At 41.7% G+C, this 14,768-nt stretch overlaps 1 protein-coding gene across 1 annotated transcript in view; it reads left to right on the top strand.

The window, feature by feature from the left end:
• The window catches only part of ARRDC4 (arrestin domain containing 4), a 199,404-nt gene that overhangs the window by 20,297 nt on the left and 164,339 nt on the right, over positions 1-14,768 (top strand). The window contains exons 2-3 of the mRNA XM_078683142.1: positions 1,340-1,409; positions 1,859-2,006. Of these exons, the coding sequence (XP_078539268.1) occupies positions 1,340-1,409; positions 1,859-2,006 (218 nt within the window). The remainder of the gene's footprint in view (positions 1-1,339; positions 1,410-1,858; positions 2,007-14,768) is intronic.

Genomic DNA, 14,768 nt, shown 5'->3' with positions numbered 1-14,768 from the left:
AAATAAGGTCACAGGTATCTCACCCTTTGTAGCACTGCGTGGGCGTGAACCTTGCACCAAGTTGAATCCTAGTTGGCTGAGTGGGGGTGAGCCCAGGGTAGCGGACCAGGGGGCAAGTGCAGAGAAAGTCCATCTCCACCAAGATAGGTACAAACGGTGGTATGACACTAAGCACGGGGTGAAGGATTCTAAGTGGGAGGTAGGTGATAGAGTACAAGTCAGAAAGAACACCAAAGTGGGAGCTACCCAAAGTAAATATTACATGCCTTGTAAAATTGTTAAAGTGCTTAAGAATGTGGTCCAACTTGAGAATGGCCAATGGTGGAGCTTTGACAAGATCGTAAATGCACATGAGTAATGTTCTGTGTTCTATTCTTCTCCTTTTTATGGTGCTATGGTACAGCCCTATCCCCATGGGGGGATCCTGTTCCTTGCTCTGTGTCACCCTATGGGAAGGAGATGTGTTATAATTAATCTCCCAAATGGTATGTCCCATCCACCCCTTTCCCCTTGACCCTGTTGGTATGCCCCACCCTGAAGCTTGCCATGGAATGTTGAGACACTCTCCAGTGAGGAGAGTGGATGGTTAATAAACAGACCTTTCATCTTATTTTGGTCTCTGGAGATTTGTACTTCTAACAAGCAGGAAGTTAAAACTTTTGTTATCATTGCTGTAAAGCCTGTCTCATGTAGTAAATTTGGTTACAGTGACCTTAAAACGTAGAGATTTTTTGTTGTTTTTGATGTGCAAAGAACTTGAATTTTCCATATCTGGTGGTATAGCTTTATTGTTTTTTGCTTTCACGAGGTAGGTCTTTTATCATCTTTCTTCATAAAACTCTACCCTGACAAAATCTGGGCATTTAACCGGAGAACATGGAGTGTAGTCTGAAAGTTTTCTTTTATGTTAATACTTACTGTCTTTGTTATTGATCAAAACACCTTAGGCTCATGAATACATGTTTTGATAACTTGCTAATGTGTAAATTATGAACCTCAGTCTATTGTTTAATATCAACTTGGCATCCTTTAAATAATTTTCCTTCAGTGTTTTAGTGGTATGTGGATTAGAGCTTCTAATTGCCCATGCAAGTCAATGGCCTATCTTCGAGGTACTTGATATTAAAACTATAGTTTAGAAGGAGTAATGGTTATGTTCTATTGACTTTCATTAATAAAGTTTCTAGTATGCTAATGTTAGATAGTGGAGTTACTAATAGCTGTAAATCCGGTATCTTTAATAAATACTGGAAGTCTGATTTTCTTGGAGATGTTGCCCCATTTCTTGTTACTGAAAAATGTACAAAGGAAATCGATACGATTGTTTTGTCGTCTACAGGTGCAGGAGGTGTTATTATGTTATGTGCCGGAAAACATGAGTTCCCTTTTAGCTTTCAACTCCCACATGTGTAAGTATGAATAAATACACCTTAATGTAGTCGGAAGTAACATATGGGTTTCTGATGCACTCGCTGAACATTAATTGAAATGTAAAATGTTTATTTGTGGGTTATTACCAGAATAGAAAAATGCAAACAAAGGGGTACACTAAAAGTATGATTGGTAAATAAAAATAATAATTTTTAGATTCCTCCAACCATTTGCTTCAAATGAGCTGGAAGTGGTGCGGGTGACGCATGCTTTCTGTGGAAAAACACACAAGAACACACTCAAGCAGCATTGCAGGTCCAGGCTGCTTCAGCAGCTACCAGTTTGCTTTCTTTGAGTTGGTTTGAATTGTACATGCACCTTATATAGTGAAACATTTGTACTGTTTTAATTCACAAATCAGAATGTGCAACAGTAAGATGTATCTACGACTGTGTCATACATCTTGTACTACGGTTCTGTGTTTCAGACCTTTGGTTACTTCTTATTCTGGAAAATATGGTGACATTGCATATTATGTGGTGGCCATCCTGGAAAAGCCATCTGCATCTGTTCAGAGTGCAAGAAGAGAATTTCAAGTTATCCGACATATAGATGTAAATGTGCCATCTTTATTGGTAAGAGTAATATGAATTTAATATGTATTTCAACTGCTTTATTCACTTTTCAGAACGTCAGTCTGTTTTTGGAACTATTTCAAACTCTAGTTGTTGTTTCCTTTTCTTCCGTTAACATTAGGACCACTATTTTCGATTTTGGGGCCTGTATGTATAGCGCTGCCTTTGTCTTTGACGAAAGATAGGTACCCTCTACTATATTCTTTATAGTTCTAGGGCAGGGGGGAACAATGAGATAAGAAGGTTGTCATATCACACCTGTATTGCTCCTACCAAGGCTAAAAATAGCTCATGGCTGGTCTAATGAAAAACGTCATCTCTAGGATTTTCATGTTATTCTTAGTTTATTATTGTATGTTCATTTCTTTAATTCATAATTTTATATGTACATATAATTTTTCACAATCAAAATAAAGGTACAACAATAAATCCATACATGCCTTCTATAAAGTGATGTCCAATGTATTCCTTTGATTATTCAATAAAACAAAACATCAATATGCACAATACATATATACACTTACACAATTTAATCCAATAACTGACAGTTGCTATTTTGTCTTTTCCTATTTGAAAGTGAATCTGTGAGTAAAAATACTTCTAAAACCACAAGGCAACTGATGTTGAACAGTAAATACACTGACATGCGCCCAAGTTATTTTCATAACCCCCATGCATAGAACTCCACTCTCTCTTCATACACTCATAACTATCACTCATACCTTGCCCAACCTAGAATTACAATCACTATCTGCACAAAACGGATAACGAACTAACTTTTTCATCCATTGCTGTGTTGTAGGGTTGAGTATTGTAGTTCCGCTCTACGTACGTTTCGGTGGAAAGGATGTTAAAAGTCCCCCTTCCTCAGGGCCACCAAGAATAACCATTCGGAATTGGTGGAACAACAAGGGGGTGTCTAGAGGGCTGTGAATATTCGTACTGGGCCTCGCATTGAGATCTCGTATCAGTAGACAGGTTACGTTTTTCTTTTTTGATTTGAAAAAACTGAGTTATACAATAGCATCTATGTTTTTCTCCTCCAAAGCCAATGATTCTATGTGGTAAATTGTTACAATTTTGGTATACAGTGTAACTCTGCTGTTTCAAGGGTCCACAAGGGCCCTAAATGAGATCACTCAAGGTTCCTCATCGTATGGGACTTGCAATTGTCTAAATATGTAGGCGTACTCCTCATACAAGGATGATGTTTTACATTAGACCAGTAGTGAGCTATATTTAGCCTTGGTAGAAGCAATACAGGTCTGATAGCACACCCTTCTTATCTCATTAGTGTTGCCTTTGCCAAGATTTAAACAGACTGGTAATTGCCAATGATGATACACACATATTGTCAGGTGGTTATATTTGCTATTGTTCTTGCACTCCAAGATTTCCAAAGTCGTTCAAAAGCATCTGAGGAGACTTCAGTTATTGTAGAGTCTGTTTAAATCATTCCTGGCCTCTTTTCTAATCCCTTATCATTATGTGTCGCATATCCTTCTATTTTTAAGGCCATTTTCCTGCATTGAATAAGTGCCTGTAGCTGCTTTGGTGTTCCTTTTAGATAGCATGTCTTAATGGCGCATTGGATCATATTAGCGCATTGATCTTCAATAATCACTTGAATGCTGCATTAAGAAGGGTCTGGCGTTGTAACATCAAGACAGAACCAATGGCAAGCTACTAAGGAACACTTTTATGAGCCCCCTTATTACTAAAATAGCAGTGCATTTATTCTATATTTATCTAGATTCTCCCTCCTTCAAGGATCTTTCTACATTTGAATTGGAATTAACTACAATTAATAATACTTCATTTGAAAAACATTTTTACTGCTTATATTGTTCTATATCACTTTTAGACTTGTTTTTGAAGACGAGACAGTCAAATTACTGCCTTCTAAAATGCATTATTTATGTACCTTCATTTTTATTGGCTTGTAAATGTAATGCTAACTAATGATGTTTAATATTTTAAATTACATTATCAGATGTTATGCAGATTTGTAGAGCGTACTGTCATCCAGGAGGGTATCCTGGAGCTAAGCAGGTGTGAGTTTAGGCAAACCTAGGACCTAGTGAGACTCTTAGGAAAGCCTGGTCTTCAGCATCTTGTGGAATTCAAGTAGTGAGAAGGAGAGTCTTAGGTGTAGCACCAGGTTGTTCCATGGTTTATGAGCTATTTTGCATTAACCATTGGAAGCCGAGTGGATCACATCTTCTCTTTGTTTTGAGCTATTTAGAGGAAGACACGACTGCCAGGTCTGATTTTCTTTATGCTTGGAATTTGCGCAAGTAGGAGTCTGGAGAAGCGTAGGTGTCTGGAAGATTTGTGAAAGCAGATGCAATTGTTGAGGAATGATGGGTCATTGTTCTGTAATGCCTTGAATATGTGACTGATGTGTTTGAATTTTGTTCCTTTGTGAATGTGGAGCTAGGGGAGTTCCTTCAGGTGTGGTGTGATGTGAGTGCGGCATATGAGGTTGAGAGTGATTCTGGCCGCCAAGGTATGAATGGTCAGCAGCCTTCTGGTGAGATTTGGTTGATCCGGGCATAGAGGGCATTGCGTAGGAAGATTTTCAAATGGATATTCAGGGTGTGGACACGACGTGAGGTAGTGACTGCATTCACTTGTTGAATTTGCTGTTGATGAAAATCCTGAGGTTCTTGGTGTGGGTGGTCAGGGTGGGTATCGGTCCTAGCTCTCTTGGCCACCAGGTGGAGTCCTAAGGTGATGTGCTCTTTCCAAAGATCACAATTTCGGTCTTGCCGGTGTTCAGCTTTGGACAGTTGCTATTCATCCAGTGGGTAATTTCAATCATGCAGACATTGAATTTGATCCCGGTACTGGGTGTCTTGTCTGTGAGAGAGAGAGAGAATGAGTTATGTGTCATTGGTGTAAGAGAGGACATTGATATTATGAGAGAGGATGATGCTGGCTACAGGGATCATGTACGCGTTGAAGAGGGTTGAGCTCATTGAAGATCCTGGCAGAACTCCACGGGTGAGGTTGTGGGCATCTGAAGTGTACAGTGCCAGGCTGACTCACTAGGTCCTTCCAGTCATGAAGGAGCAAAGAAGCAGATCCCTCATAGTGTGTGCCCTTGGATTCCGATGTTGTGTAGGCATTAGATGAGGATTGTGTGGGAGACTGTGTCAAATGCTGTGGTGAGGTCCAGGAGGAAGAGGGCCGGATCTGTCGCTTCTGTCCATAGTCATGCAGATTCAACCATAGCAGCAATGACGGCAGTTTCTGGGCTGTGGTTGTGTCTGAAACAAGACTGAATGGTTTCAAGTAGTTGGTGGTCGTTGAGATTTGTGGTGGGGTGTCTGTAAGACCTTGGCTGGGAATGGTAGGAGGGAGTTCGGTCTTTAGTTGGTGAACATTCAAGGGTCCGCAGAGAGTTCCTTCAGGAATGGGAACACTGTTGCATGTTTCAAAGCAAAAGAGGTAAAGGAATTCTGCATGGGTGTTAGCATGATGCTGGTGGTTTGCAGTCCTCTCGAGTAAGGGTTGTGTGGTCAGGGGTCTGATGAGGCCCCTGACTGGATGAACTTCCTGGTGGCAGTGGTTTCATCTGGGTTGATGATGGGCCATGTGGTTAGTATTGGTTCTTTGGATAAGATCAAGAGGCATTTTGCAAAGTCTGTGGGCTGAGTTGCTGTAAATGGTGGGGATTTTGTTGCTTAAGAATTGAGAGAGATTGTTCCAGGGGTCATGCTAGGGGTTGATCAAGTTGGAGGAGACTGATGGTGAGGTCAAAGTTTTCTTTGCTTATGTTAGTGTGGGCATTGATGCGGTCTGCACGGGCAGCAAGTTTGGTGGTCCGGATAATTTGGTGTATAACTCTAGAGTGGACTTGAATACATTTATGCATTCAGAATCAAAGTAGCGTTCAATACATGCAAGTTAAATTTACTTAAATGCAAATTTGCAATATATTGTATGGTGGAAAAAACACAACTGCTTGTTAGGTAATGTTTAGTCTGATGTAACAATCAATCGATGTTTACCAAGTTGTTCATCATACATTTTGTGAGACATCAAAGCAAAGGAAAGCCATCAAATCCCTATGCTTCCTCCTCAATTTTCCTTTTCTACCCATTAATGTGCTTTAGAAGTGTGTTGTGTTCAAATTATGTCTGTTCAACTTCACCACAAAGGTTTAAGGTGCTTGTTCGGATGTAGATATTCAGCTCTTCGATCAAATATTCACGTGCTTCTTTTGTAATAAAGGGACAATGGATTTTGTAAATATTAGCAACTGGAAAGGATGTAAAAGGCTTGCAATTAGCATAGATCGCCCATCTTTTTTCAAAAATCACGTTTGACAATGCAGATGATGACACATTTTATCTTGGTAACTAGGTTTAAAGTAACCACTACTCATCTGTTAACATTCTCATAGTTAAAGTGCAAACATGGCATTACAGGTTCTAGCTTTTAGAACGTATTAAGCAAACCATTATCAGACTAACTTTCTCCACTTCCAGAAGCGCCTAAAGATTAAACTATTTAAAGAAGCCTTGGAAGATATGGGATCTTAGCAGCAGTAACTGCGTATATAGGACTAGCCACACTGTGTGTGACCTGCAGCATCCAATTTTTTAAACAACTCTTCAGGACACTCACATCACCATAGCACCTTCCCCAGAGGCACAAGTAGACCCACATTTTGGGGGTGGGGCTAACACTTCAAATTCTGGAGGTGGAGCCAAATTCAGAGTCAGGCTAAAAATTACTTGTGGGTCATCCCAGGGCCTGTTTTACGGAGGTGCGACCGGTGCAGCCCCACATTGCTCTGACTTTGGGTGAAGGCGGGGGTGGGGGGTGAGGTGGGGGTGCTGTGTTCAGAAATAAGGTATGGTTTTGAAAACACCTGCTGCCCAGTTTTCAGGAAACAGTAAAAATGTCAATTGTGGTTAATGTTCATGCTGGAGAGAGATTGGAGTTCTGTCTAGTGGCAGTTTGACTCCATAGTGCTGAGGGTTAATGTGCCTGCTGCACAGAACACATACCATGCAGATTTACAGAATTGTATTTTATGTGGATAGCTCAGTGGGTTACTGCTTTTGTCACAGATATCCTGTTGTTACAGCAGTCAATAAGTTACAATCCTAATATAGAACAGTGATTTATGGACTGTCATCAAAGGACCGAAGACTAAAGCTCGGGAGGCAGAGAGTTCCAGTGCTTTGATTCCAGAAAAAAGGATCAGCGTCCAATAAGTGCCTGCCTAATGTTAGGAAGATGCAGGAAGTTGTCTACTGCACAGCATAGGGTTCTGGAAAGAATATTAAGAGTGGTACAATGGTGAAGAAGGAAAGGACCTATTTTATGGAGAGCACCAAGATCAAGGCACAACAGTGTGAAGTTACACTGTTTGGCAATCGGGAGGCAGTGGACAGTCGAACAGTGAGATGAGAAGGTGAAACAAAGGGGCATTCCTCAGATGAGGCATGCAAAAGGGGTTTGAACAATTTGAAGGCTGGAAGCCCAAGGTAGACTTTCCATTTTCTAGTTGTGAGTAGACAATTGCATTTACAGCAGTCTTATAATTGTGAGGGGGAGAAAAGGGATGATTTTGCATAGCATGAGGATGTTGTTAAAGTAAGGGGAAAATATGCCTGCTCTGTTGATAGAATGAGAAAAAGGAGTATAAAATGAATCCAGGATTTTTTTGCTGACTCAACCCATAGTGGGTGATCTACCAGTCTTGTTCACTACCGGAGCGAAACCATATGCTAGGAGGTTCCCTAAAGATAAGGCCCTTTGTGTTGTCACAATAAGACTTGAGGCAGGACGCAACTGCTAAGAAGCAAGATCATAATTTCTCTTTGGCAAACCCCAGATCATTGCTGAAGAAACTGATCCTTAGGATATCATCTGCATAGGACACCACACAGAATAAGGTGCATAGCAAATAATGTAGAGCTCTGCGAGAGGCCTTGAGAGATTTCACAAGTGAGAGTTTCAAACATGGACGTGGACTCTTTATGCCATCTCAAATAAAAAAATAAGTCACACCAGGGCAGTACCTTCAATGCTACACTGTTCCAATAATTTTTTAAATAAATCTTTTTAAAACGTTTCATGGTAACCACATGTTATTACAGTCATATGGATATGACCCTAAAGCACATACATTTATATTTTAAAGTTTACTCTTCATATGGCATAGACTATCCTTTTATAGGTGTGGACAATAGACATATACCTCAGTAAACAATACAGTGTGTTGGGTATCTGCTTTAACTTGTTTTTAGTGGGTGGTCCAGCTACACAATACCATAGGATACTGATTTGGACCCCAAGTAAACTGGGTCTCTCACAGGTGGTTAGTCTACTACACTCGGTCTAATTAGAAGTTTTCTGATATTCCGGCCCATATGTAAACCCATGTTTATGCTCAGGTTGGAATAATGAGTTGGTTTGTATTTAATGCCTCCGATAACTATTGGATGCATTAAATACATCAACCTTAGTTAAATGTACCAGGATGCTTGTTTCCGATCCAGGGAAGACATGGCATTGGCAGTTCGGACTGGACTGTTCCCATGAGGCACAGGGTCAGACTGATTTGCATATGGCCATGTCTGAACTTGGGTGGCGGAGTGAGCTAAAGAATGGTGATGGATTAAACCCAGATCAGTTGACTGTGGGTGAGTGTTTGATTTGCTCAAGCGCTCCGTCCATCATCCCCTTTTGTATCGCTTTGTTCGCCCTAAGTTGGCAGGGTATGCTCAGACGTGAGTCCCTTGCTCACTTTGCCACTAGATTCAAGCTAGCCTGGCTGATGACGGACAAAATGCCAGAAACCGGTCCCAGGATGCTTGTTTCCGGTCCAGGGAAGACATGGCATTGGCAGTTCGGACTGGACTGTTCCCATGAGGCACAAGGTCAGACTGATTTGCATATGGCCATGTCTGAACTGGGGTGGCGGAGTGAGCTAAAGAATGGTGATGGATTAAACCCAGGTCAGTTGACTGGGGGTGAGTGTTTGATTTGCTCAAGCGCTCCGTCCATCATCCCCTTTTGTATCGCTTAGTTAAATTTAGGCAGGTCAAACCTGCCAAATTGTAACAGGGGAAAAGTATACATATTTATCATATCATGTGGATTCTGGTGTGTTGAACACTAAAAATCGGAGTTATTTATCGCAGCTGAAAAATAACGTGACCCATTATATCGTTATTTATCAGATACGATGAATTGCACCTAAACTCGTAATCAGGCCATCAAAGTTATTTCTACCCATCTGGTGAGAGTTGTATGTTCCATCCCTTTATTCTCTTCTGCCTCATACAGTCTATGCATAATTGTTATTCGCACACAAGTACAGTGTGTTATGCAGTTGGCAGGGCCTGGCAGTCAGGGTGGCCTATTATCACAAAGCCTTTCAGTATCTAGCGTTATTGGTTCCTCTATCTGGTCCATGTTTGTATATTTCTGAGTTTCTCACTGTTGTACATTCTGCCTCCACCCATTTCTTTATCTTCCTCAGACTGTTTTATTTGTCAGGTGCTTTTATTGATCTTAATGCCATGTCTTGGTACCCCTATGGGCAAATCTGCACACTTGCATGTATTCTTCCTTCATTTGACTCTAGGCACCAAGCCCAGCATGCTCACCCCCAAGAGTACAGTCTATGCTTCCATCCACCACGTTTGCTATTGTTTCAGTCATATTTTTCCAGTAGTCTTAATAGTTTTAAGCAGTCCTACACTGTATGATCAAATTTGACTTCAGACCCTTCACATCTGGGACATTAATCTTTAGACTTCATGTCTTACTGAACTTCCTTGTTGGGGTGAGATAGTTTTGATGGAGAAAATTAAATTGTATTAATTTGAACAGGGCAATATAATACCACTTCTAGTAAGTGGTCACCATCTTGGAGAGCTGTCATCTAGTGGTCCAGCCTGAGAGCTGTCATCTAGTGGTCCAACCTCTAAAGTTCAAGGAGTTCACCTAAAAAAATGAAGCCATTGTGATCATTAGCTAAGACGGAGAGCAAGGACAAGAATCTATTTGCTAGGACTTTCTCCAGACATTTCTAGTCTATGTTCATCATAGAGAGCTATGTGTTCAAGCTCCTATCAAAACTGTCACAGTCAGATTTCAGAATCACTACTAGACTCCCTGTTATTTTCGGAAGCATGAGTAAGGTCTGAGCCTGGTTATAGACCTCCAACAGCTGAGAAGTCAGCAGTCTTTTGTACGTTGAGTAAAGTTTGTTTGGCCGGCCATCCGACCCTGTTTTTTTGCACTAAGTTATCACTTCTATAGCTTGAATCTTTCAGGCAGAGCCAGTGGTCACAACAGAACAAGTCTTTGATCTTTTGATGAAATAGGTAGAGCCTGATTTCCCTAGAATTTCATTAAGTCTGCCCTATATCTCCCATGATAACAAATCCAAGGAAATGTTTTAATAAATAAAACTGTCACTGATGTCGATCTGTGCATAGTGCACCCTTCGGGTATCGCCTGAAAGCACCACCACTGAAATTGGGGGCGCCTCTGTGGTCAGGAAGCATGCTAATAACCTGCCTCTTAGATTTGCTTACCTGAATTCCCTATATGTGAAGCAGTTCAGTCTATGTATGGTCGTCTTGTTCTTTTCTCTATGTGCTAGTACTCTATTTTTGCTCTTAATGTCAACCCCAGAATCCCTCAGAAGAGTATGCATGGCAGTCTCTGTCATGCATGCTTACCTCTCTGGTAGTATTTAAGCCCAAATTATTACCTTGATACACACTCCCAAAATCGCTAGCGTTAAAACTTACGCTCCCTGATGTGCATTCATTTTCCATAAAATAGTCCACATTGGCATCCCTCACAGTCCCCCAAAAAGCTGCATCTCACAGCCCAGCCACATGAAGTTTCCATGGGTGAATGCTAATGCTTCAATTACTTACCGGTAATTGCATTACTCTGAGTCCTACTCCCTCACTTCCCTTACTTACAGAATTGAGGCATCCCTGCCTCACCAGACACCCGTATCCACGTGATTTGTCACGTGGGGACTATATATAGCCCCCAGCCCCCTCATACCTCCTGTAATACCACACAGATCGAAACCATACCAAAAGGTTGGCCTGGACCATCAGGGAGGGAGGGATGTAAGTAAGGGAAGCGAGGCAGTAGGACTCAGAATAAAGCAATTACCGGTAAGTAATTGAAGCATTACCTCATCGTCCCTCCCTCGCTTCCCTTCCTTACAGAATTGAGATGTACAAAGCCAAACAGGACAACCAAAGAAGGTATGCAAAAGGTTTATTAAAAAACACAGAAGACAAGGGAAAAACCACTACTCAGGAACCATAGTGGAAAGAACCCTTTGTCCAAAGAGATCATTACAGTCAACCTCCTGCCCAATTCGAAGAAAAGACCGCAGCTCCGCAGAACGGCCAACGCGTGGGACGCGCGTCTCACAATGGTGAGACAAAAAATAACAGGAGGTATGAGGGGGCTGGGGGCTATATATAGTCCCCACGTGACAAATCACGTGGGTACGGGTGTCTGGTGAGGCAGGGATGCCTCAATTCTGTAAGTAAGGGAAGCGAGGGAGGGACGATGAGGTAATGGGCAATATACTCGAGTCCAGGTTAACTAAGAGTAGCCCGTTGCCAGCTAACTTCAGCCACGTGTCCCATATGCAGGGAAGTTTCCGGGCCATCTTTGTTGCCACTAAACAATGTGCTGTCAACGATTCATGGAGTGCCTCCACTTTGGCTGCAGCCCTCTAAGCATGTGTAGAGTCGCGGATGGTCTATCAACCTTTTGCGTTTTTGTTCTTCATTCTGGTCTAGATATCAGTCTGTTCTGGGATGACCAGTAGAGATTGCTCCCAGAGTTTGTCAGTGCTTCAGCCCATTTCCATGATGATAATGTATGAGTGAAGATGTGTGATTTCCCATTGTGTAAAACTCTCAGATCTGATTTTACTTGAGGTGTAATTCAGGTAGTTGTTTATTAACTTACAAATATGTTCTGCTCTGTTGTTGAATGGTTGGAGTATAATCTGGAAAAATCAGTACTTTTGCATCATCAACTGTGTACGGACAATCCAGGCCAGTCTGAAGCTGTTGTGGTGCTCTGACGCAAATAACCTGGTTACCTAGAATGACTAAACTGTGGGACCCTGGGCAATTGCTTCATTGTGGCTCAGTTTCCATGATCATTATATTTGAGAGCCCCTTGAAGTAATTCTTCAGGATGCAAACTCTACAAAAACCTCTTTTGAATATCTTTTAATTGACCATAATGTCGCTCCATCTATAACAGTAAGGGCCTTATATAGGATGCCCAAACTCCTGCCTATATATAACTGCCTACCACAACCTGTCAACTGGAAGCAAAGTTTTTGTCACAGTTTGTTTCATAGCTGGACTATAATTACAGTTAACGTTCACCCTGTGAAACATGCTGTCCATTATGCTGACAGTCTCACCCATAGAGCATCGCAGGGCCTCTTCAAGTAACAGAACTTGAAGAAAGTTGCCCTGCCTGCCCACTTTTTGACCGTGCTTGGGCCATCTCACCTAGCACACTGCAGGAGGATGTCTCTGGGCTGTAGTTTAACAGTTTATAAATTATACATCTGGCTGGCCGTCCGCACTACAGTAGTGAGACTAGGGTCCTGTGTGCCTGTTCAAATGAGAAGAAGTTGTTCAGGCAATTGGTTTAAAGTTCATGCTTAGAAGTACTTCAAAAATAAGTTCAGTGCTCGAGCTCTTAGTATATTTGGTGAGGCCACCAATCTGAATATTGGTCCTCATTGGTTTTTTTCACTGCGTCCTATTCAAAGAATTCGTTTCTGTCTTGCATGTCCTCGAAGTGCCTTCTGAGGTCTCGGATCTTGTTATCAGTTTTGCTTTGCCTTCTGAAACTAAAACTGGAAATTTCTTCTGATCCTCTCCAAGTTAACTCTACACCTGCCACTAGAGTGTCAATCTTTGCTACCAGTGCTGCATGAGAATTCCGTATAGATAACCGTATAGGTTCAGTATTCCAGCAGTGTCTGCAGTTGCAGTTCAACTCTTCCTTAAATGCCCTAATCTTCAACTGTCAGCTCTCCCTAGCCTTTTACCTTCTCCTGCTGATTCTGTCAATCTTACACGTCTCCTCTTCCTGTTTCTTGCTGCCCATTACTTTTCCCCACAAGTTCTTTCACTTATACACTTACCTTTCCCACGCCCCTTCCCTCACTCTTGTAGCTTGTTACTTTCTTTCAGTGGTTCTGCCCCACTTCAGTCCGTTTTTACCTCAATGCTGTATCTTCCCATCAGGTAGCCACCTGGCCAGTCTACTATCAAAATGGTGGATATTTTTTTAGGTTAAGGCTGGTTTAAAAAACAACCTTGGAACTCAAGAAAAGCTTGTATTTTTAGTGGTTTATGCTGTTAATGCAAGCCTTTATCCAGGGCCACCTGAATTATGCAATTGTGCGGCTGCAGCATATTTGCAGATTTGCCACATTTGCTGCATAATCCATCATCTGATTCATAATCAGCAGATTTTAACAGAAAAACATTTGTTTTTAGCTCAAACGTTTCAGAAGTACTAACGATGCAGGAACAAGTGTTGTAGTGCAGTGGAAGGCCCTTTGGAAAGGGTGACATGTCATCTTTCTGTTTCCTATTTCTGTGTTTGGGTGTTAAACTGGTACTAATGAGGTGCAACCAATGCTGAGACAGTGTTAACAAGTTTAAAAATGACAAACTAACAAAATGTGCCGCATTAAGCTGCATCATTTCCTTTTCTTGCTGCGTTATTTACTAAACCCTGCCGCATAATTTGGCTCTCCCCTGCTGTATAATTCAAGAGACTGCATATATTGCATCAAAATGATTTCCAAGCAATACAGTTAATTGCTACATGTTCATTAAAGCTAACAGAGTTGTGATTTAAATTTTTAAAAAGGCATACAGCGGATTTTACCATAAATTCCTATTCCCGTACCAGCTATATCTGAATTTGTATCTGAAAAAGGTGGCAACCCTATACACATCTACCATATGTCAACTTTAAATTCACCTCTCCCCTCCATTCTCTGCAAAAGGAGAAATTCCTGTGATTAAGGGTGTAGGAGAGTAGGGTCTGCTTCCTATGGTCACCCCCACTTTTTGCTGTGATTTTCTGTTTTTTCCACTTTAGTGTGGCTGTGGGCCTGCTAATCAGACCCCCAGCCCAGCTGTTCTCTCTCTAAACTGATACCATGTACTTTAGGTACATACCTGATTGGGTATTGGGTCACCTTTGTGAGCCCCTGTATAGTGTACCATAGGTACCCAGGGCATAGGTGCATCCAAGGCCTACCAGGGGCTGCAGCATGTATTATGCCACCTCTGGCTGGCCATCCAAACTGACACCACAGGCTGATCACTCAGCTTGGGCACGTGGTGTAATCACCCCTTGCTTAGATTTAGTATACCTATATCTACCCTTATATATAGACACATATATAACTATAAGTCACTCCTATGGCAGGTCTTGACAATCCTGAAGGCAGAGTGCTTGGTTTTATGTGAGAGTGTGCTCTAGCATGAGCTGAGCCCCTCTGCAGCTTTCGGAACCATGTCCTTATAGCTGTTCAATGATATAGCCATACCATATACTCTTAAGGGCATTATAATCCTCGCGGTTAATGCTAACTTTGGTTTGGCTTTATCAAAACATGTCGTGTAAGGTGTCAAACACTTTGGAATACTACCCTCCCCTCCCCCCGCCAGTTCTGGCGGCGGGGGTAGCATTCCA

The sequence above is a fragment of the Lissotriton helveticus genome, chromosome 3_1 (assembly GCF_964261635.1).
Source record: "Lissotriton helveticus chromosome 3_1, aLisHel1.1, whole genome shotgun sequence".
Classification (NCBI taxonomy): Eukaryota; Metazoa; Chordata; class Amphibia; order Caudata; family Salamandridae; genus Lissotriton; species Lissotriton helveticus.
Note: the sequence above shows the minus strand (reverse complement) of the source record. Positions and strands in the feature narration are given on the sequence as shown.